At 37.1% G+C, this 22996-nt stretch overlaps 1 protein-coding gene across 7 annotated transcripts in view; it reads left to right on the top strand.

Annotated features, from left to right (window-relative positions):
- Positions 1–22996, top strand: part of ZEB2 (zinc finger E-box binding homeobox 2) — a 132200-nt gene that overhangs the window by 102950 nt on the left and 6254 nt on the right. For all 7 annotated transcript variants that reach the window (XM_005601473.4, XM_023622552.2, XM_023622551.2 and 4 more), the window contains 5 exons: positions 9533–9721; positions 10414–10628; positions 13242–13350; positions 14256–16225; positions 17610–17790. In XM_005601473.4, the coding sequence (XP_005601530.2) occupies positions 9533–9721; positions 10414–10628; positions 13242–13350; positions 14256–16225; positions 17610–17790 (2664 nt within the window). The remainder of the gene's footprint in view (positions 1–9532; positions 9722–10413; positions 10629–13241; positions 13351–14255; positions 16226–17609; positions 17791–22996) is intronic.

The raw sequence follows: 22996 nt of genomic DNA, 5'->3' as shown, positions 1-22996 counted from the left end.
GGTGTTAGAATATTGTTATTTAGAATTATCATAATGTCATAGTGATCTTTTCAGCATCCAGGACCTATTCTAATCATATCAAATCAGTTAGGCGTGATGAAAAACTAAAAAGATGGGGTTTTCCCTCTCTCGTTGTCTCGTATTGAGTCATTATGATATAGTGGAAAGGGTAATGGGTTAAGAGTCAGGATACATGAATTCTACATCCAGCTCTTCCAGAAATTATTTGTGTAACTGTATGAATCATTAACCTCACTGTACCTTAGTTGTATCATCTGTTAAATGAAGAAATCAGACTAGAAATTTCGGACTCACCACCCTACCCTTTCTTCTAATGAGATTTTACTGAGAAGCATGAACAAAACACAAAAAGCACAAGCTGTGCTAGTTAGTGTGGACGGGGAGGTTCTCAGGGGTTTCCCCTCACCATCTTACACCCAGGGCTAGTGTCTTGGGCATGCGACCTGCACAGTCACATGGGGCCCTGTGCTTGGAAGCGCCTCTCCCTTGGTTTAATGCTCTGCTGTCACCATTTTGCACTGGGCTCCTCAAATTATGTAGCCAGTCTTGCTTATACCTCACGAAATGTGTTAGGATAATAGCAGAGTATAAGCCAGGCTGGGAAAGGGTGAGATCAGGCACTGACCGCTTAAAGAACCACCTAGAAATGGCAATTCTGTCCAGTTTTAAAGGCTCCTTCTAGGGTGTCTCCAGAGCAACTGAAATCCAGGTAAAGATCTAGATCTAAATTGAAAACCTTGCTTGAGCCAGAAACACCATGGTGCAAGGCTTAAGTCCCCCAAATTGGTAATATTATTGACAAAGTTAGCAGGCCGGCCATCGATTAGGCTTCTTTGAGCACAAATTCTGTGTGTCATGTCATTAGCATAGAAGAAAGTGAAGAAAAGATTAAGAAAGTTTTTTTGGGGCCGGCTCCGTGGCCGAGTGGTTAAGTTTGCGAGCTCCGCTGCGGCGGCCCAGGGTTCGGATCCTGGGCGTGGACATGGCACCGCTCATCAGGCTACGTTGAGGCGGCGTCCCACATCCCACATCCCACAACTTGAAGGACCTGCAACTAAGATATACAACTGTGTACAGGGAGGGTTGGGGAGATAAAGCAGAAAAAAAAAAAATTGGCAACAGTTGTTAGCCCAGGTGCCAATCTTTAAGAAGGAAAAAAAAAGTTTTTGTACCTTTATCTTCTTGATTTAATAACTTCCAGTTCCTCTTATTATTACTCTTATATGGAGCTTACATGAAAACTTTTAAATTAGCTCGCTTTCTTATATGGGTAACAGAAGGCTCACAAGTTTTATCGTAAGGTATTTCTCAGCAGGAGTTGAGTGGATGTATAGTGTCAATCAATTGTGCAAGATCAGTTTATCAGATAATTCAGTTAGTACCTAAATCATTAACAAGGAGGGAGTTGTACTATTGTAAAGCATGTTGCTTTCTTCTGATGTGTAATATCTGTCACATTTTTATATGTTGGAAGAGTTTTGTCATCCAGTCAGACATGTCATGCAAATTATCATTTTAAATGTTTTAGTTAATGTCCCACGTTGAGTTTTTAAAAATAAAGTAGAGCTAGAGATAGGCTGTGAGGAGAGAAAAACAGAAGTAGCTCTTGGCAGGTTAGACAGGGGGGTCATTTTGAGACTATAATCAGTGTATGCCGAGAAGAGCCTGTCACTTCCTGACTAATGAATGCTGTGGTTTTATTAGCTTGGTTTGTGATTAGGGACAGCTATCTCCCCCTCACAGCAAGAGTTCCCACAAGAAATAACTGATATCCCAAGCTTCTTGAGTGTCTCTTTCATTCATTCAACAAATATTTAATAAGCACTGTTTTCCTTGCGATGTCATCTGTGGTTTCCAGGCACCTCCAAAATATTTTTTCTTAATCTGTGTACTTGTTTCCTCCATCAGAAAGCTGTGTTGTGTTGAGTTTTTAATTGAAGAGAATACAGATAAAACTCACTAGGCCTAGCCAGTGAATAAAAAAGCAAATTGATTAGGGCAATTAATTAATGGAAATTAGGAATTCTGAAACTTTGAGGATACCCCAGAAAGCATATACTGGCTCATTTTACAGATGAAGATATTGAGATTAAACAACGTAAGTAGCTGAGCCAAAATGAGTATCCAATGACCCTGAACCTCGCCTAATCTCCAGTTACTGAGCATTAGTGTGTGCCAGAAGCTGTACTAGGCCCTGCTGACAGAAAGCTGAGTAAGACCGGGTCCATGCTTCTCTTAGCCCACAGACGTGTAAATGAAAGATTACAATGTGATGCGATAAGTTCAATGATTGAGATATGCAGATGATATTTGGTAAGTGCAGAAGGAAGCTATGAACTCAGTGAGATAGTTGCGAAGGCTGCCTGACATGGGAGCAATTCTGTGCTGTTTCCCAAAACCCTGTTACTGAATGCCTTGTTTAGGCGGATGAGGCAGAGAACTGAATTCCTAGAGTAGTGCTTCTTAAACTGGGCGTGCACCAGAATCCCTTGAAGGCTTGTTAAAACACAGATTGCTGATTCGTAGGTCTGGGTCTAGAGTGGTCCCCAAGAATTTGCAATTCAAACAACTTCCCAAGTAATACTGATGCTGCTGGCCCGGCGACCGCATTTTGAAAATCACTGTCCTAGAGCATCCTTAGGTGTTGTATGTCTCTACAAAAAGCATATGGAAAGAGCACTGAATTGCTGGGCAAATACACCTTGCTCCATAAATCCCTCTAGAATATAATAAAATAGTCTAAGGGTCTTTTTGGTAATATACCAATTTTGCAGTTTTAGATTACACAGTCATGTGAAAGATCAATACATATTATCTAACTTGGGAATTTTTTTTTAAAGGCGTGGATTCTGTACTGATACATAGCAGTCATAACTGTCTAAAGGTTAGTTGTCTCTAAATCTTGATAATCACAATCTCCTAATGTAAAACTTCACTTTAAAATTAGACTCAGTCCCCGACTGGGCTGTTTGCTGCTGTTGAAGGAGAGGTTTAATCCTGCAGAGTTCTAGAGATTCCCATCCGTTGTTCCTTCTGCAAGTCTCTCTCCTAAAGCTCTTCCACATGGGGAACTCTCACTGGCATCTGAACATGTTTTTCCCGGAGAAAGCCACGTCAGAGCTGGCATGGAGAGACTGGCCCAGATGCTGCACTAATTCCCAAGAAGAGGAGAAAACTTTGTCGCTCTTGAGGAGCCTTCCTGGCTTTGCACACACCTCTGTAGCCGTCAGAGGCCCTGCTGGGCTGCCCCTGTAGCTGTGTAATGAGAAAAAGATCATTCTCTCCCCTCGCAGTTGTTTTTAGATATCTGGTGCCAATATGTATTTTGGAAGCCTTCTGCATAAAGACACACATGTATTTTTAAGGATGAAATGCTTATATTCCATTAATTAGTCAACTTTAAACACAGTAGCCATGAGAATTTATATACCTCAACAAATGCTAGTATGGGCTTCTTTAAACCAAAAAATTCAATACAAATGGCTATATTAAAAATAATTTTCTATGTTTTCTTATCATCTAAAATGTTGTTAAAAAAAGACTATTTTGGGGGGCCGGCCTGGTGGTGCATTGGTTAAGTTCACACGTTCTGCTTTGGTAGCCTGGGGTTCACCCGCCAGTTCGGATCCCAAGTGCAGACCTAGGCACCACTTGGCAAGCCATGCTGTGGCAGGCGCCCCACATATAAAGAGGAGGAAGATGGGCATAGATGTTAGCTCAGGGCCAGTCTTCCTCAGCAAAAAGAGGAGGATTGGCAGCAGATGTTAGCTCAGGGCTAATCTTCCTCAAAAAAAAAAAAAAAAAGAGGCTATTTTTCAAGAGATGATGAATACAGTTACCTAGATTTGTGATTACTTTTTCAGGTCCCTTCACTTTGGCATCGTGAAGTAAATAAAAGCTGGATTGTATGATAAATGCATACTTTCTACATTATATTGAGGAAGTTTTCATATATAAAGATAATCCCCCGTTATACATTTGTGTGTTTATAGATCTGTATATTGCAGAGTCACAACTATTTTATGTACATCTCTAAATATGAGAATCACAGAAGTAGGAAAAAAATGATCAATCAACATCATTATATCCTCATCCCCATGCACACTCTCTGGCGCTAGTAGGTACTCAGTAAACAGTTATTAAAACAAAGGGATGGATGAATGATTCTACTTAATATTTTACTTATACTTGCTTCAGCTCTTCTAGACACTCCAAGATACTTTCTTTTCCAAAGGAATTATTTATTCATTTTGATGTTTATTAAAATGACTTAGCATAATATTCAAATATGATTCTTCAATTTTTTATGAAAATTAAAAATATGCTGAGTACTAGACCAGTGATAACAGGTTACCTATCTTCCTATGTGAATGCTTGCTTGTTGCAAATAAAGAAAATAAATGATGAGGGAATTAAAGCACAGAGAGAAACAGAAAAGGAGGAGTAAGTATCAAGGTCTCCTTGTAATTTAACTACTTGTGAAAACACTAAGTAAAACACACTTTTAAGTATTTTTGAGGAAGTATCCTAAAACAACTCGATTATGGGGGATGATTGATTTGGAGACCAATATTTCTATTTTACTTAGAGTTCTGTTAACACTGTTTATTTTTTAGGCAATAATTTTTAAAGTCAGTCCATATCGATATTTATCATTACCTATCTAAAAGTATTATATTTATTTCAGATAGACATAAAGATATATATGAAAGTATCATTACAAAGCAACATTAGTAAGAGTGACCTAGATATTTACAAGAAGTTTGAGGCTTTTCTGACTTGAAGAGACCTAGAAATTTACCCTAACAATGTTAAAATACATGTGGCAATGAGGAAACATTTTTAATTAATGAAGATATTTTTTTGGATAGAGAAAAGTTTACCTGACCTTAGCAAAGCTTGAGATATTTGCAAGACATTAGGGTAAATTTTAGGACTAAATGCAACATCTCTGGAGAAGGTCTGGGAAGAAATTATTTGAGGTTTCTTGTGAATTTTTGTTATGGTGTGATCATAAGTACCATGCAAATATCCTTCGTCAGTGTGTTTTGGCATTTCTTCCAAGAAGACCAAGGAGTGAAGAGGATTACAGAAAAAAGAAAGACGAGGTTGATTTTACATTAAAAAAATGCAGTGGGGAATTCTATAACTTTCTAGCAAATTTTCTACCTCATCCCTGTGTTCACTATACAGTATTACAAAATCTTTGTAACAACCAAAAATGTAAACTTCCAAATGGAATCAAAATTTCATCCTTCCCAACAATTTTGAGAGTAACTAAAATTTAATCCCATCATTTGTTCTAATATTAAAACAGTTAGAGTGATTTGAGGTCTAAGAGACTGAAGGACAACAAAGCCTAAAGTAGAAAAGGAATTTTTTGGCTCATAGAATCTCAGGAGGGTTGACAGCAGAGCCACTGGAATGACAGAGGTGCAGCTTGGCCTCAGGAGTAAGTGGAGGTAGAAATATACTGTCTGGACTTCCATCTCGTCTCTGCTTTTCTCTGTGTGTCTTCTTCGCTCTCTTGCTTCCTAAATCTTACTCTACATGGGAAAAATTAATTCCTTCATTCTACATCTTATAACTATAATCACTTGGGAAAAAAACGAAAAGCAAAAAAAAAAACCCTACTTTGATGCTCTCTTTGGAACAAAGTCCTAAAATCATTGGGAAGGGATTTACTGAACTCAGTTGAATCTGTTGGCTACCCCTAGACCAATTAATGGTTTGGCCTGGAGAATGGAGGACTAAGACTGGTTTGCTTCAAGCACAGATTAATCCACTGTCACTAGGGGAGGAGGATCGTGGCGTGGCAGTTCCTTTGGGTACCATAAAGTTTGGCAATTTGGAAAAGGGGGAGCTGTTCCCAGACAAAGGAGAATGTTGTGGTGCTGGGCAGAAAAACCATACGTTACTAGTATCCATAGCAACACCAAAGAAAAATCACATTATATCCACAGTTCATGGAAGATTCAACTCTAGCCCACTTAAGTGGCTCTAGATATATGAGATATATAACTTATAGCATATCTATACCACGTGAAGAAAAATCCTGATGGAGCAAATAGATGTAAATGATTAGGTACTGTCTTCTTTATGAAACCCTTTTTGAATGCTCATCTGAGCCCTGTAGAATTCTTGCAAGTATTTCTGATCACCACAACACAGTTTATCCCATAATTGTTCTCCAATTGCCTTAATAGTAAGTCTAAGTCCCTAGCTCAACTGTATGTATCTTATCTTTTGCTTCCTTTTACTAGAAGACTTTTGCACTAAAATTAGTGTTAAGGACATAATTTATTCCACACTTATTCCATAAATGATTCTTGAGGGTCTAATAATTTCTAGGCAATATACGCAATGCTCAGGATATAAAGATTATCCAAGATGATCCTTAAAGAGAGTACATGATTTGATGTCTTTTGTCCCCACTACACTTGACATAGAAATCTAGCATAGCCAAATTTGATCTAGCAAGTGAATTGCCTCTCCAAACACCAATAGTGTATCTAGATGCAGTTTAGTTTGCCTATCCAGAAAAATCAGAATTTTCCTCCCTTTTAAGCTGAAAGGCTATTAATGCAAATCCAATTGAATTTGCATTTGATTACATTTCTGATGGAAACATTCATATGCAAATGAAAATTCATGCAAAGATAGCCAGATAATTCAAATAGTTGCTGAAATATCAAGATAAAATTAGGATGTTAAATGTACATCCATCTATGTTTTCTGGGTTACACTAAAGATCTTCAAGTGGGACATTTCTTCAAAAATTTAAATAAATCATGTCCTAAACATTTGACTACTTTTGAGTAGGTCTGGGTTCAGAAAGGAGCTATTACATTACCTTCTACTGCCACAGTGCTGAAAAAGAAGTTAGTTACTGGTCAAATTAGTGAAGTTGCTCAAAAGAAGTTCATCTTGGATCCACCATTTTGTTCCTTTTATCTTTTCTTTCCCTTAAAAACAAAAGGTGATTTTTGTTAGATCTGAAGTTATTTTAATGATCCAAAACAATGAATAAATAATTTGTGCAAGTTGGCAGTTCCTTCCTACTCCCTAGCGATTTAATGGCGCAAGCTAAATGACACCATCACAATCACTACCAATAAATATCCTTTGGCAAGCATCTATGGCATCATGAGTATACCCATGGAAAAATGGTCTTAATCATTATTATTCTTCTAAGAACAGATTTTAGACTTAAGATTCTAAGAAAGGATTTAAACAAAATTACAAAACATAAAATATTAATCCTCTATTGCACATTCCAAACCTATATTTGAAGAAAATACAGGTGTTGGAATCAGACTATTGCTCTTGTTAAACTTAACAGGAGTCAAAGTGGCAAAAGAGAAGGCTTTGCGATCACAGTATTCAGGATTGTTAGCACTTAGTTTAATAGTCTACAAAGTGTAATTCCCCCCAGTTTCCTTTCATTTGATCCAATGTATTAGTTCATAGTTTCAAGTCTTTTTAGAATTCCAGTGCTTGGTGAGTGTCAGCTACCATCCATCAAATTCAAAAAGCCTGAACCTAAGAGTATGAGCACCTTAGCACCTCCCTCCTTGGCACACCCAATCCTTTCCCAAGTCTAACGAGTTTACTTAAGTATCTCCCAAGTCCAGCCACTTCTCATAGTCTCCATCACCAATTCCTTAACCTTTATCTTTTGCCTTTATCTGTGGCAAGAGCCTCCTAACTTGTTTCCCTGAATCAATTTTTCTTTTCCTCCTATCCTTACTATACTATAGCCAGAGTTGTCATTTAAAAATGCAGATAGTCCATAGTTTCATCCAACCATCCTCCTTGCCTAATACCCTTCAATGGCTTCCTGTTCGTCTTAGAATAAAATCCAAATCCTTAATAGGGCTATCGCACACTACATGGTCTGGTTCCCACCTGCCTCTCCACCCTTACGTCGTGGTGCTCCCCTTTCACTCCCTGCACTCTAACACTGTCCTTTCAGATTGTGAAATGCACTATGCTCCTCCCAGTCACCGCATCCTTGCACATGCTGCTCCTCCGCAGCTTCTGAAGTTAGTTAACTTCATGCTTTCTCAGTTAAAGCTTTCCTGATCCGTCAGGTCCCCCTCGTCTTTCATCTCATCACACAACTTTCTTTCATAGTACTTATTTGAGTTTCTAATGTTATATTTATTTCTGAGATAATATCAGTTGTATTGATTATTCTCATGGCTTCCAGAAGGATGAGAATGGATCTGTTTTTTGCTTACCAAAACAAGACATGATGCCTACCACATACCAGTCATTCAGTAAATATTTGTTGAATTAATAGAAGGTTCCACTTTCTATTCTTCTCATCTGTTATCCACAAGTTCATAATAGTCAAACCCAAAAATAAAAATAAAAATTGATAAGCTTGCTAGAACATCACCCTGCCACAAATTACCAGGGATAAGTTAGTGGGGCAAATACTGTAATATCTTTCAGGGCAGAGGTGAGGTGAGGAGTATAATGGAATCAAGGTTAATTGCTCTCAGAAACTCTGAAAGTAGGACTACCCCATGAACTGTAGCAGTTAAGGACTTTTTTTCACCTACTGATAGTAGAGAATAATGTACCAGCCACTCTTCCAAGTCTGTCTTATGCATAAAAATTTTTATTTAGGATATTTAAGCCATAATTTCTTTCAGAAACCTATCTAGAGGTTTTAAATATACAAAGTCTTGAGACACAAGTAGCTAAAATTGATCTACATCTATTATTCATTTCATGGGAATGGTGTCATAATTACAAAAGTTAAAAATCATACCCAAATCACATAGCAATATTGCCAGTTTCTTAACTCCCTCTGTCACTTTTATTTTATTTCTTAATTTTATTTTCAGGAGTTTTAAAAACTGAGCTAAATATTGAAATTATGGAGAAGGATAAACTGCTGCATTCCATGATTTTTTTTACAAAGTTGCTTTATTATCTCTCTAGGAATACCTGTCCGTTCACATCCGTCTCAGACTATGGAGTCCTGGCCGTCTGTGATATTCCGAGAGCAGAGGGTTAAAAACTCATATTTAGCAACAGGATGTATCAGTGGTTAGGAAAGTTAAGTTTAGTGCACAATAAAAAATTAAATATACCTTTCTTACGAGAAAAAGAAGTTTTATGTAGACTATTAAAATAGCTTTGAGCTTATAGTATCTCTCATTTTTATGGATCTTAGGGTGTAGTTCTGTTTTTTAAGAATTTTCCCTGAGAACATTTTAAAATTTCTTTCATTCTTTGTGAATTATGTAGACTAGTATTCCAGGAAAGAAGAAAAATAAAATGTGCCTATTTAACTTAAAGTGTTCTCTTTTTTTGCATGTATTGTGAGAAGCAGCATTTAATCAATAACTGATCACCTGCAACACTTCTTATAAATAAACTAGGTGTTTGTTCTCTTTTTGCAAGTCAACATTTCTTACTAACAATGGTCTAAGCAGACTTGGGCTCCTAGGAAGAAGGCTCTGAAAAGACATTTCTTCTCCTTTTGTGATTTCAGTTAAGAATGCAAATTGCACATCAGACTTTGAGGAATACTTTGCCAAAAGAAAACTGGAGGAACGCGATGGCCATGCAGTCAGCATCGAGGAGTACCTTCAGCGCAGTGACACAGCCATTATTTACCCAGAAGCCCCTGAGGAGCTGTCTCGCCTTGGCACGCCAGAGGCCAATGGGCAAGAAGAAAATGGTGAGGCTGTAATTCATTTTTAGCCACTACACTGACCTCTGCAGCTGTTACAATTACAAATGCACTACATGCCTGGGTGTTTACCTTAAAATTTGAAGAACAGCTGCAGAGGCATGGAATTTCATGAGCAAAGATTAGAACTGTAATTTTAGGGTATTGTGAAATTTTTTTGTCAGCAAATTTGTGTCATTTGTACATCCAATACAGAACAAGAACAATTAGAGCCTATTTCTAAGAGATAAAAATATCTAAATTGATTCCTATCTTTCCGAAATATTTCACTTTTGAGCAACAAAAAAAGTTTAGAGATACTGACCCTAACTTTTTGTTCTTCTTTACCAACACCTGAAAAGCTCCTTCGCACTGTGAATTCCTCAGTCAGATGTGATTGAAGGTCGACAACGAACTGTCAGTCACCTAAAGAGAATTTCCTCATTTATCAGCTGTTTAAATTTCCCCCAAAAAGCTCAAGTAATTAATTGATTTTCTAGCGCAGTGTGAGCCGATTCCGACAAGTCTGTCCTGGGTGTGCAAGGGGACTGGTGTGCGCGGAGGCCGAGAGCAATGATGGCACTCTCGTGGAGCAGATTGCCGTGATTCCTGTCATACCATCCCGGGCAGTCAGCCCATTAGCTGCCATTGATTTACTGACCTTTTGGCCTGCTTCTGTCCCTCTCGTCTCTCGGCTACAGACCTGCCACCTGGAACTCCAGATGCTTTTGCCCAACTGCTGACCTGCCCCTACTGCGACCGGGGCTACAAGCGCTTGACATCACTGAAGGAGCACATCAAGTACCGCCACGAGAAGAATGAGGAGAACTTTTCCTGCCCTCTTTGTAGCTACACGTTTGCCTACCGCACCCAGCTCGAGCGGCATATGGTGACGCACAAGCCAGGGACAGATCAGGTGGGGGGTTGGTTTTAAGTGATTTCTTTCTATAATAACCCCTTAGAGAAACGATATTGCTTTGATTGGCAATCATTATTAATTTTTCATGGCATTTTGAAGATGCAGATCTTTTAATGGTAATAGCTTTAATTGAGGTCTAAATGATTTTTTGATGGTCTCTTCTAATATGATTTAATAGTCTTATGTTCACGATCGAATGAGTGTGTTAATTTCTAATTTAGAAATTTTATTTGCACTTTAACTTGACTTTAGTTTCATTTTTATGTTCCACAAAAAGTGAATGAAATTGTAGCATTTTAATTATACATTATTAAACATCTCAGCAATTTTAATTCCATTTTTCACCTAGTTTTACTTAGAATTTTTTTTCCTATAGGATCTAAGTCATAGTAAAAGAAGTATGTATTTCTTTCATTTGTCATATAACACCTTCAATTACTTAGAGTATTTTTACAAGCTGCTACTAGTTTATGAAATCTAATTAAGAGTTTTAAGGAAAATCAAAAAAGCATATAATATATATGCATATATATATTAAATGAACTGAATTAATACTAAAATGTTGGATCTGCATTAAAAATAATCCCTTTTTAATGTGCATATTTCTTGTTAAATTTTAAAATTGCTTTGCCTTTTTTGGCTTATTTGTGTCAAAAATAAAAAGTCTACAGGTAAGCATAGCTTCTTCAATCCTTAAAATGATTGAACAGGATTGATTCACAGTGTCCCTTAAATGTTTTAGGAAAACTGCTCCTTCTGTCCCCCTGAGAGAATTGCCTGCAGATTGATAGTATGATGTGTTCAGATGGTAACACAAATGGTGTGCCTTAAGTCCCAATAACTGGCCCTACAGATCTGGAATCATCCTATCTAAACCTTAACACCATATCTGTTTTTAAAATTATTAAACAGGATATTCTATAAAATTCTTGTGTTGTTTTCTTCTGGGCTTTATTTTCTTTGAATAAGAAAATGAGAATAAGCAAACACAATGAAGCAATCGTGATGATACTATATTATGGAATTTTACTATTTTAAGAGAACAACTCATGTAAAATTATTCCATTTATATCTGATTGGATTTGTCACCTGAATGTTTTTCAAACTTCAGTTACCAAAACCAAGCTTGCATAGTTACACTTATGTAACAGTTTATCTCCCCTTGCTCATATGCACAAAAACTCTAGGAAAAAAAAAAAGTGCCTAGATATTTATCTAGCATAACTGCTTTAAATTTCACATGCAGAAGTGTGATTGTGTTGGCGCATTATGAATGGTAGCTTTGGTGTTGAAAAGTCCCCTCATTTGCTCATGGCATTTACAATTAGTAAATTAAAATGATTGTATCATATTAACAGTGGCACAACTAAAGTTTATAGTAGTCCTCTGAGGGCTGTGGGGGGAGACAAAGCAGCTGTTGCTGTTTGTTTATGCAACTCAGCAACATATGAGCGCTGGTCCCTCAATGGCGCTCGGCGGGCTGGGCTCTGCTTGATCTTTGAAGGTTGCTGCTGTTTGAACAAACCTCCCTGTGTCCCATGTAACACCATCTGTCTCACTAGGAATGTGGGAAGATTCAGCACACCCTAGCAGTTGTCATACCGTTTCTGTGCTGTCTTTTTGCAAAAGGCTTTTGTGTCATTGCTGCTTGAAAAAGGCTGACCTCCTACCTTGAGCATCCAGAGTGGATGACTGTATTCTTTTTTTTTTTTTTTTTTCAGAATTCTAAGTCACAGTGCTTTTTTTTCTCTTGTTCAAAAAGGTCAGCTGTGTTTGATTATATCTTCGCTGCTTTTAACTTGTCTTTTCAGTAAACTTTTTTTCTTTTTTGTCCCTACTTCCTAGCACACTACTAAAAAGGAAAATGAAAAGTCGTTGAAGTCTTTCCTCCTGGCCTGTGATAAAACTGCTCAAGCAGCTATAACCCAAGATGTTGTCTCTTACATTTGACAATGAATCAGATCTGATATGCAACACCTCAGGAAAAACATGGCTTTCATTTGCTCTTAGCACAGTGAATGGGATATTTAAACATGCTTATAGTGTAGTGAAATATTTACAGTCAAGGAGATTTTTGTTTGTGTATGAGGCTTATTTTCTTCTTCTTCAAATTTGGCATTGCTTTAGTATAAGACAGACTTTTTACCCTGATACAGAAAATTTGATAAAATTAGTTATTTGTGTGGGGAGTTTTTTGGGAGACTATTTAGAATTTTCACGATAATATTTTTTTTCCTTGACACAACAGTTGCATTCCAACAGGGAATCTTCAGATTTTAGAATTTGCAGTAAACACAGGGAACCACAAACATCTTTACAATTGTGCTTTCTCATCTCCAAAGGCTCAAAGAAACATTTTGGAAAACAGACTACAGAGATAATTCTAAAGCAAGCACTGGATGCGCATGTGAAAGCACTTTTTTTTATTTGTTCCAATTTTATTGCCAACATTATCACTTTTATTGCAACTCTGGAAGACTGGGCAAATAAATAAACATGCACTCAAACCTTTTGGCCTGTCTGAAAAATAGAGGCCTTTTAAAAATATTTGTAACAAATTTCCTTTGTTCATCCTGCACAAAACTGATGTCAGTCTTTCTCCTTTTATAGCACCAAATGCTGACCCAAGGAGCAGGTAACCGCAAGTTCAAATGCACAGAGTGCGGCAAGGCCTTCAAATACAAACACCATCTGAAGGAGCACCTGCGAATTCACAGCGGTGAGTAGCAGAGGTGCCGGTGCTCACATTTGCATTTTGTTTCATTAGGGGACTTTTAAAAGCTTGTTTAAAATCTACGCAATCCTGTTCGTAGCTTGTTGGAACTACCCATTTACTTCATAAACTAGGTGTATATGCTTTGTCTTCATGAGACCTGTGGTACTACCAATAGCATGATCTTATAAACAGAAGAAGAATGTTTATCCTTTCTAAAAATTGCAAAGGCTTTGATTTCTTACAAAATCTAGAGGCTTCTTTTTGTCCTTCTAAAAACCCTTCTACACATTAATATTTTTGACCTGAAGAAACTCAGCTGGCAAATTCTGAAGGATATTCATTTTTGATACCTAACCATGAAAGAAAAAATTGAAGAATTTTGGATAAGAGCTTTTGTATAATAAACGTTCTTTGATTCCTCAGAGCTGTATATTACAGAACAACATCCCACCACTGAGATTTCTTCTTTATAACTATTTTGATAGCTCTGCCAAGCATTTTATTACCAAATTGGATGCTATTCAAAGGACTCGTTGGATTGGTAGAATCAATGGAATCTCCAGAGTTGATTAAAGCCATGGCTACACTTCCCTTTAAATACTGTGACATCTTTATTGTGCTATTGACCACACATTAATCTGACACTGTTTAAATAGGAGGCTGCCGATGGCAAGACAAGATTTGGGATCTTGGCTGAAAAAGGCATAGATAGCCCTCACCTTCCACTGCTACCATCTTGAATTATGTCTTCCCAGGGTAGATAAAGCCCAGAAACAGTTATGGCCACATAATTCTAATCTAAGCACCTAGAATGTAGAGGTACCCCATTGTATTCCTTTCATTTGATTTCACAGATTCTGGTAATTACAATCAGAGAAATGTAACACTAATTTTAATTATCATTTTAGGTGAAAAACCATACGAGTGCCCAAACTGCAAGAAACGTTTCTCCCATTCTGGTTCCTACAGTTCACACATCAGCAGCAAGAAATGTATTGGTTTAATCTCTGTAAATGGCCGAATGAGAAACAATATCAAGACGGGTTCTTCCCCTAATTCTGTTTCTTCTTCTCCTACTAATTCAGCCATTACCCAGTTAAGAAACAAATTGGAGAACGGAAAACCACTTAGTATGTCTGAACAAACAGGCTTACTTAAAATTAAAACAGAACCACTAGACTTCAATGACTATAAAGTTCTTATGGCCACACACGGGTTTAGTGGCACTAGTCCCTTTATGAATGGTGCACTTGGAGCCACCAGCCCTTTAGGAGTTCATCCGTCTGCTCAGAGTCCAATGCAGCACTTAGGTGTAGGGATGGAAGCCCCTTTACTTGGATTTCCCACAATGAATAGTAATTTAAGCGAGGTACAAAAAGTTCTACAGATTGTGGACAATACGGTTTCCAGGCAAAAAATGGACTGCAAGGCTGAAGAAATTTCAAAGTTGAAAGGTTATCACATGAAGGATCCATGCTCTCAACCTGAGGAACAAGGAGTTACTTCTCCTAATATTCCACCTGTCGGTCTTCCAGTAGTGAGTCATAATGGTGCCACTAAAAGTATTATTGACTATACATTAGAAAAGGTCAATGAAGCCAAAGCTTGCCTCCAGAGCTTGACTACTGACTCAAGGAGACAGATCAGTAATATAAAGAAAGAGAAGCTACGTACTTTAATAGATTTGGTCACCGATGATAAAATGATTGAGAACCACAACATATCCACTCCATTTTCATGCCAGTTCTGTAAAGAAAGTTTCCCTGGCCCCATTCCCTTGCATCAGCATGAACGTTACCTTTGTAAGATGAATGAAGAGATCAAGGCAGTCCTGCAACCTCATGAAAACATAGTCCCCAACAAAGCTGGAGTTTTTGTTGATAATAAAGCCCTCCTCTTGTCATCTGTACTTTCTGAGAAAGGAATGACAAGCCCCATCAACCCATACAAGGACCACATGTCTGTACTTAAAGCATATTATGCCATGAACATGGAGCCCAACTCTGATGAACTGCTGAAAATTTCCATTGCTGTGGGCCTTCCTCAGGAATTTGTGAAGGAATGGTTTGAGCAACGAAAAGTCTACCAGTATTCAAATTCCAGGTCACCATCACTGGAAAGGAACTCCAAGCCGTTAGCTCCCAACAGTAACCCTCCCACAAAAGACTCTTTATTACCCAGGTCTCCTGTAAAACCTATGGACTCCATAACATCACCGTCTATAGCAGAACTCCACAACAGTGTTACGAATTGTGATCCTCCTCTCAGGCTAACAAAACCTTCCCATTTTACCAATATTAAACCAGTTGAAAAATTGGACCACTCGAGGAGTAATACTCCTTCTCCCTTAAATCTTTCCTCCACATCTTCTAAAAACTCCCACAGTAGTTCTTACACTCCAAACAGCTTCTCTTCTGAGGAGCTCCAGGCTGAGCCTTTGGACTTGTCATTACCAAAACAAATGAAAGAACCCAAAAGTATTATAGCCGCAAAGAACAAAACAAAAGCTAGCAGCATAAATTTAGACCACAACAGTGTTTCTTCATCATCTGAAAACTCAGATGAGCCTCTAAACTTGACTTTTATCAAGAAGGAGTTTTCGAATTCAAATAATCTGGACAACAAAAGCACTAACCCAGTGTTCGGCATGAACCCATTTAGTGCCAAACCTTTATACACGGCTCTTCCTCCACAAAGCGCATTTCCCCCCGCCACTTTCATGCCACCAGTCCAGACCAGTATCCCTGGGCTCCGACCATACCCAGGACTGGATCAGATGAGCTTCCTACCACATATGGCCTATACCTATCCAACTGGAGCAGCTACTTTTGCTGATATGCAGCAAAGAAGAAAGTACCAGCGGAAACAAGGATTTCAGGTAATGAGACATATCTCTTTGCTCTGAAGAGAGGAGGTAAAAATGTTATCATTTACGAGCATATAGGGAAAAAAATCTTACTAAAAAAATGAAGTGTTCTATTTTCAGCAGAAATAGAAGAGTTTGTTTTAATTTGAACCTAAAACTGAGTGGGCTAGACAAATAAATGGAGAAAGAGTAGAACACTGTACTATTTTAGCTTATTTACCTTTAATAAGATAAAGAACTTAGTATTTATTTTTGAGATTTATTTGGATTGATCCGTCTGCTTTTAGAATTATACTTTGATAACAGTATTTGGTAGGACTTGCATGGATGCTAAGAGTTAACATTTATAACAGTCATATACTTTTACAGATGTTCACAATGTGCAATACTGCATGTCTAAAGTTGATACATACTTGCTTTTATAGAGAATAGTTTATTTTGAAGTGTATTTAAAAAATGTTTTGTACATTCCACATGACTTTTAATGTAATTTTCAAATTAGTGAATAATTTATGGTTTTTCAAATACAAAAGTAGGTATGTTTTAACATCACGGAGTATAATGCCTGTTTGCAAAATAGGAGCGTAAATAGCAGTGCACCTCTGTAACAGCTGTTCCAGGATTCCCATTTCCAGTGCATCTGCCCTCTTTGTAAATGTATTTAAGCCTATTTAATCTTCTCTAATATTAATTAGTGCAAACGTAGTCTAAGAAAACTGAACTGTGGACTAGCAAATGGAAATGTATGTTATCATGCAAGTTTGCACTCCTTTGGATCAAGACAAAATAAATATCAAGAAATTTAATAATTTACTGATCCACATTCATTATTGCTCAATGCTGAAGGCTGTTTTAACATAGATAGAACATTGATAAAAAGTGTTATTAATATTCCCTATTTCAAATTAGAAAATTAAATATAAAACTATAGCTTGAGGCCTTTAGTTGGTAGACATACATTTAAATAGATTGCATAATAATAACATTTTGTACCTAAATATAAAATTCAATTAAAATGGGGTTTCTACAGCTACAGATCATTTCCAAAGTTAAGCACACTGGAAATACACAAAGTCTGATGTTTCATTTTCGCTCTTGGTATTTCCTGATATAAAGAAAATTAAGGATTTTTTAAAAATTTGTTTTTCTCACCTTCAGAGCTCACTATTTTCTGTCCTTGAAAAACAGTGAGCTCTACCATCTGGGGCAAAGAAGATTTATATTTTCTGGAAATGTGAGACCTCCTCTATATGTTTCATGGAAAGTAATAGTTTTTAAAAAGTAGATCAATTAGTAGCAAGCCCTTTTGAGGTTCTCCGAGTGTCAGCCTATGCGAAGTTGTTTGGTATAAACACAAGGAGAAGAGACTGTGTTGAACTATGTGATTGTATCACAGGGAGAATTGCTTGATGGAGCACAAGACTACATGTCAGGCCTAGATGACATGACAGACTCCGACTCCTGTCTGTCTCGAAAGAAGATCAAGAAGACAGAGAGTGGCATGTATGCATGTGACTTATGTGACAAGACATTCCAGAAAAGCAGTTCCCTTCTGCGACATAAATACGAACACACAGGTATGAGTGACTTTGACTAGCTAGTTAGAGCTTCCCGGCCTGCTGTACATTTCATAATATTTAATGAGTACACTTGTGCAACATAAGATGTAGCATATGCTGATACCTTCAACAAGGAAGAAATAATGCTTTTGCCTAGCTCCGTAGGACTTTTTTGTTGCCTATTTACTGGATCATTCATGTGTTTATGAGTGTGCTTGTCTTCATATCTTTCGAGATAATCTGTAAACCAAATTCACAAAACATGTCAAAGGTGTATTTAAATGGCCAGGGCAATGAAACAGCATGACACAAGTCAGTTATTGAAAATATCTTCAAATTGTCAAGCTGTGATGAACCTGCATATGTAAAAATTTAATAAAAAATTCAGTCAATGATGTATTACTTTCATCACCCAAACTTCAAGTAAGCCACGATTTGGGGATGATTTTGTTTGGTTTTATAAATTGGCCATATTTTGAATAAAGTAAAATGTTGGTACTATGAAAGAAAAGACATAAGTATTAGGCCAAATGAGCTAGTGAAATTACTTATATTTGGAAGACTAAAATAAAAACTTTTCTAAATTTAATTAATTTCCAATTAATGCATTATGAATTAGGAACAATTATAGAGGTGACAAGATAGCGGCCTAATTCTTCCCTATGAGTAGAGAGATAGTGGGTTAATTTTAAAGAGGAAAGGTGGAGTATCATAATGTGAAGCAGTCCCCATAATCCGAGATCTGATCTGCACCTTCCTGGGAGCTATGCCTATGTTCCCTCCCCCCTTCTGTCTCCTTCTACCCTTCTACCACAAACTAACTCAGCCTCAGCCCCGTCCCTAAGCCATCTCCAACTTTTCTCCACTAGAAATTTGGAAAGGGTGAAAGGGGTAAAGGGGCACGTATGTGTGGTGACGGATAAAAACTAGACTATTGGTGGAGAGCACAATGCAGTCTATACAGAAACCGACATATAATAATGTACACCTGAAATTACACAATGCTATAAACCAATATGACCTCAATAAAATAATTTGAAAAAAAAAGAAATCTGGCATACTTGACTGGCCCTAGATGGGGAAAGAAACAGTGTAGAATCTCAATCAAAATATCGGCAAGGAAAACTACAGAAACACTCTCATTGTAAGCTACAAAGTCTGGTAGCAAACATTTTAATATCAAGGAAAAAAGTTGGCCTAACATTAATGCTTTTTGGGGAAACGTGGTGAAGAGACAGAAGAGAAAAAGAAGAAATGGAAATGTGAATACTTTCTGTCCTACTTTGACTGTCTAAATATGTAGCACCCTTTTTAGAGATGGAAAATTATCCTTGGGAAGCACTTGTACAGGTCATCTTCCCTTTTTTCCTCACTGGGCATGTGCAGGAGGCAGCGCGAGTGACGAGAATCAGCCTGAGGGTGGGGGGAAGTTGGGTGAGTTCGACAACATTAAGTGTTGAGCGTATTTGTGAAGAGAACAAGATTGATAGATAACAATGCTCTTCCTCCAATCAAGCCAGTTTTCTTTTTCTTCAACTATCTGATATTAATTGCTATTGTTTTAAAAGTTCAGCTAATGACACTTTAAAGACAACCTAATTTCAATAGCAAATCTCAGTAGTTTTTATACTTGTGTGATATGATTCAATGTTTGAAACATCAAAATTTCCTACATTTGTCTTTTATCATGGATATCAATAGATATTTTCTTTAGTACCAAGTCCTACTTAAGTATTTATACAGTAAAGATATTTTTATACCTAAATTTACTTTAATATTTTAATCAACCTCAAATATATTTTGTATTTCATTATTCAGCTACAATAGGCACATCTCTGAAGGCATCTTTCCCTCTCTGATTGGTTTTATTATATGACCATATGCAAACTCTATCATTCACTACATGGTGAGTGTAAAACTTTTATTTTAGTGAGGGCTATCATACATATTAACATCCAGTCAATATCTTTATTTCTTATAAATGCGATAGTCCATAAACTTCATAGGTGTATAGATAGTTGAGAGACCCAAAAGTTGACGAACACAAATATGCATAATCAATTTGAAAAATATACTGTACTTTAAAAAATGAAAATAAACTGTTCTGATTCTTTAAGATGTGAGAAGATCTGCTGCCTAGAAATATTGCCTAGCAACAAGATGTTAACCATCCAGTGGTTTCCCTAAACGTGTGATTAATTATCCTCCTGTTGGCTTCCCAGCTTGTCAAGTTTCCAGTGTGTTAACTTTTTGGTCTCTTGACCAAACATCTCATGACATTTCTACTGTCAGTGTCTTAGGTTCCATCAAAGTGAAATTCTTCATGAATTTTCTCTCACTATATGTGGAAATTTCGTCCATTCTCCTTCCCTAATTGGGCCCCACAAGCCTTTTATTTGTTTATGTTAAGCACTAGTAATATTCTGAGAATGTATTAATATGAAAATTACAAGTGAGAACAGTCTTTGGGTTGATTGATTCTAAGGTTGGAAAATGAAGTTGAATTATCATTTGATTATGTGTTGATTACCACTGTGTCATTGATAAAGTGTGTTTGTTACATCTGTCTACAACTTAACATCCAGAATAGTTTAAATCAAGACGGAAATTTTGAGCTACTTATTCTTGAGATCCTGTGCTCTGTTACTTCGACCTATTTAGTTTATTTCCTAGGCAGACATCAAAGATACAATGCTTAATTTTCCTTACAAATGCTGTATTCCTTGCTTGCTTTTCCTGGGACCTGGGACTGGGACAGAGGAAGGAAACCCTACATAAATATTGATTTCAATAGGATTAATTGTCACAAACAAGGACTGTGAAATAAAAAAATCTGAAATTCCCATTAGGCACTGTCAAGAACTCATTTGTATTCCACTAAAATTTACATCTGACATTTACTGAGTACCTTGTCTATTGAAACATTGTGGTAGGTGCTTTTAAACCCACTTTATTTTAAAAAGTAATAAAAATGCTTCTACTATTGAATAAAGTGGAAGTTTTAAATAAATTACCACTTTTGTTTCTCAGTTAAATATAGCATTTTTCATACCACAAACCTTCCACTTATTAACTTCAGTTATCATTCTAGCTGTCGGGTGAATCATGAACCTCGATATTAGAGAAAACAATTTACCCTAAAAAAGTTTTGATTCACTCAATGTCAATTTCAATGTTTTTCTGAATCTCGTTCATATGGAAATTTAATCCAAGGACATCTTGATTTGAATCAGGTAAACCAATCAAACAAGTTAAAAAGAGATGCATGTCCAAGTCACTTCCTATTTAAACTAAATTTATTAAATGCTTACCAGTGAAATTTCTGGAGATCAATAGAATATTTAGTGCAAAGTGTAGGTCAAAACTCCACAATTCCTGCTCTCAAATTCTGTCCTTCGCATGACATAATAGATGAACATTTTATTCTTTCAGATTGTCAGTTCATAATGGAGAATTAATATATTTAGGTTATAAGCATATTGTTTATTAACAAATGAATTCTCTAAAAATTGATGAACCATAGACCATCTGTATAACAGATTGCAGTTCAGTGGGCAGCCCCCAAGCATTTCGAACAGGCCTTGAAACTCTCTCTCAGGCCCATTCTCTCTCAGGACACTGCTTTGTGTTTTGTTCCTTTGGAAAAGACAGAGGCATCTCAACTATAATGTTCATTCACAGTTATTCACACAGACAGTCTGTGAAGTGACCTAACTGGTTGACCTTTTTGTGCTCCTGAGCTGATGAGACACTAGGATCTAAAGGAGGTTGTAGGACAGTTCTCCGCATGCATTGCTGTAGCAACTAAAGCACCAAAACATTTTTCATCTGCAATTTCTCTTCTCTCCGTTCAGATTCACTTCTTCCATGTACTCTGCTCCTGATACATGGTGTCTTGCTTACAACTTGGGAAATTATTGAACATGTATTAATGAATGCAAGTAAAAGTATCTAACATTGACTGAGTGCGTACCACATGCAATCCTGTACTAAACACTTTTCCTATGTTGTCTCCTTTACTCCTTATGCCCTGTCCACAAGTTAGGTCCACAAATGAGCTCCTTTTACCGACAAGGGCCCTGATCCTCAGGGAGGTTAACATGCCTGAGACTGCACACTTGGTCATAAAAGAGGGATTTAAACCCAGGCAATCAGACTCCAGAAGCTGTCTCCCCTATGTAACACGGCACCATCCTGCCCCTGGGAATGAATTGCCACTGTGGGAAGCATCTTATCCTTGCTCCTGATAGCATCCTTTTCCTTAAGGTCCAAGTACACATAAGAGACACCAACTTCATGCATAGCAACTTGAAGTTTTCTGGAAAGCAAAACCTCTGTCTTTCTTCCAAATGTACTTCTGCTTCCTGTTAAATTACCTCCCCACCATGGTGGTCTTGTCAAATGGAGAAGCACGCTGTCTTTCCAAACTCTTGGCACTCTATTGGAATTCCCTTCTCTGTTATCCAGTTTACCTCATTCAAAACATCTTTTCCAAAAGTTGAGTGGTTCTCATGTGGTTTGAATTATACTTTTTTTCTTCAGACTATTAGCTACCTTCAAGTAGATTACTAGAATCTTCCTTCTTTCCAATACAACAAGTAGTCACCAACAAAGATCTTTCTAATTTGTTCTCTTACAGGTAAATAACTTCTTCCCACTCTAGTATTGTGCCTTACCACATTTATCATCACTAAATTTATATTGGACGTTCCAGTAAGATAAAGACCATTAATGAAATAACATATAGCAGCCTACAGCATTTTCTAAATAGTAGCATGCCCCAGGGGCATTCAACAGCATTATTAAAGATATTTGATTACTAATTGAGATTATATATCCCCATATAACTGAATACCTGAAGTGTGTAGAATGGGTTCCTAATCTTATAACATGACACTTAGCAAATGAAAATGGGGTTGAATCTAGTAATGCTGGCTTTTAATTTAATTTGCTGAAATGCAAGTCTGTATTAGGAAATATAAGCACATAGCTTCATGTATGTTATGAGGATACATAGTTCTCTACATGACACATCTCTGACTTTAACTCTGGAGCATCAGTCTGATAATTTTTTTTTTTTGTCAGTTCTATTTTGGAAATAAACTTTTAAGTATGGCAGCTATGGAAGGTGTTGAAGGCATTCCAGTGCTATTTGTGGCCTGGAATCAACCAGATGTGTTTAGGCTTGGCACTAGTTTCAAGTTCCAAACACTGGTTAGAAACT

The sequence above is a fragment of the Equus caballus genome, chromosome 18, assembly GCF_041296265.1.
Source record: "Equus caballus isolate H_3958 breed thoroughbred chromosome 18, TB-T2T, whole genome shotgun sequence".
Lineage (NCBI taxonomy): Eukaryota > Metazoa > Chordata > Mammalia > Perissodactyla > Equidae > Equus > Equus caballus.
This window is presented reverse-complemented; position numbering and strand designations above follow the sequence as displayed.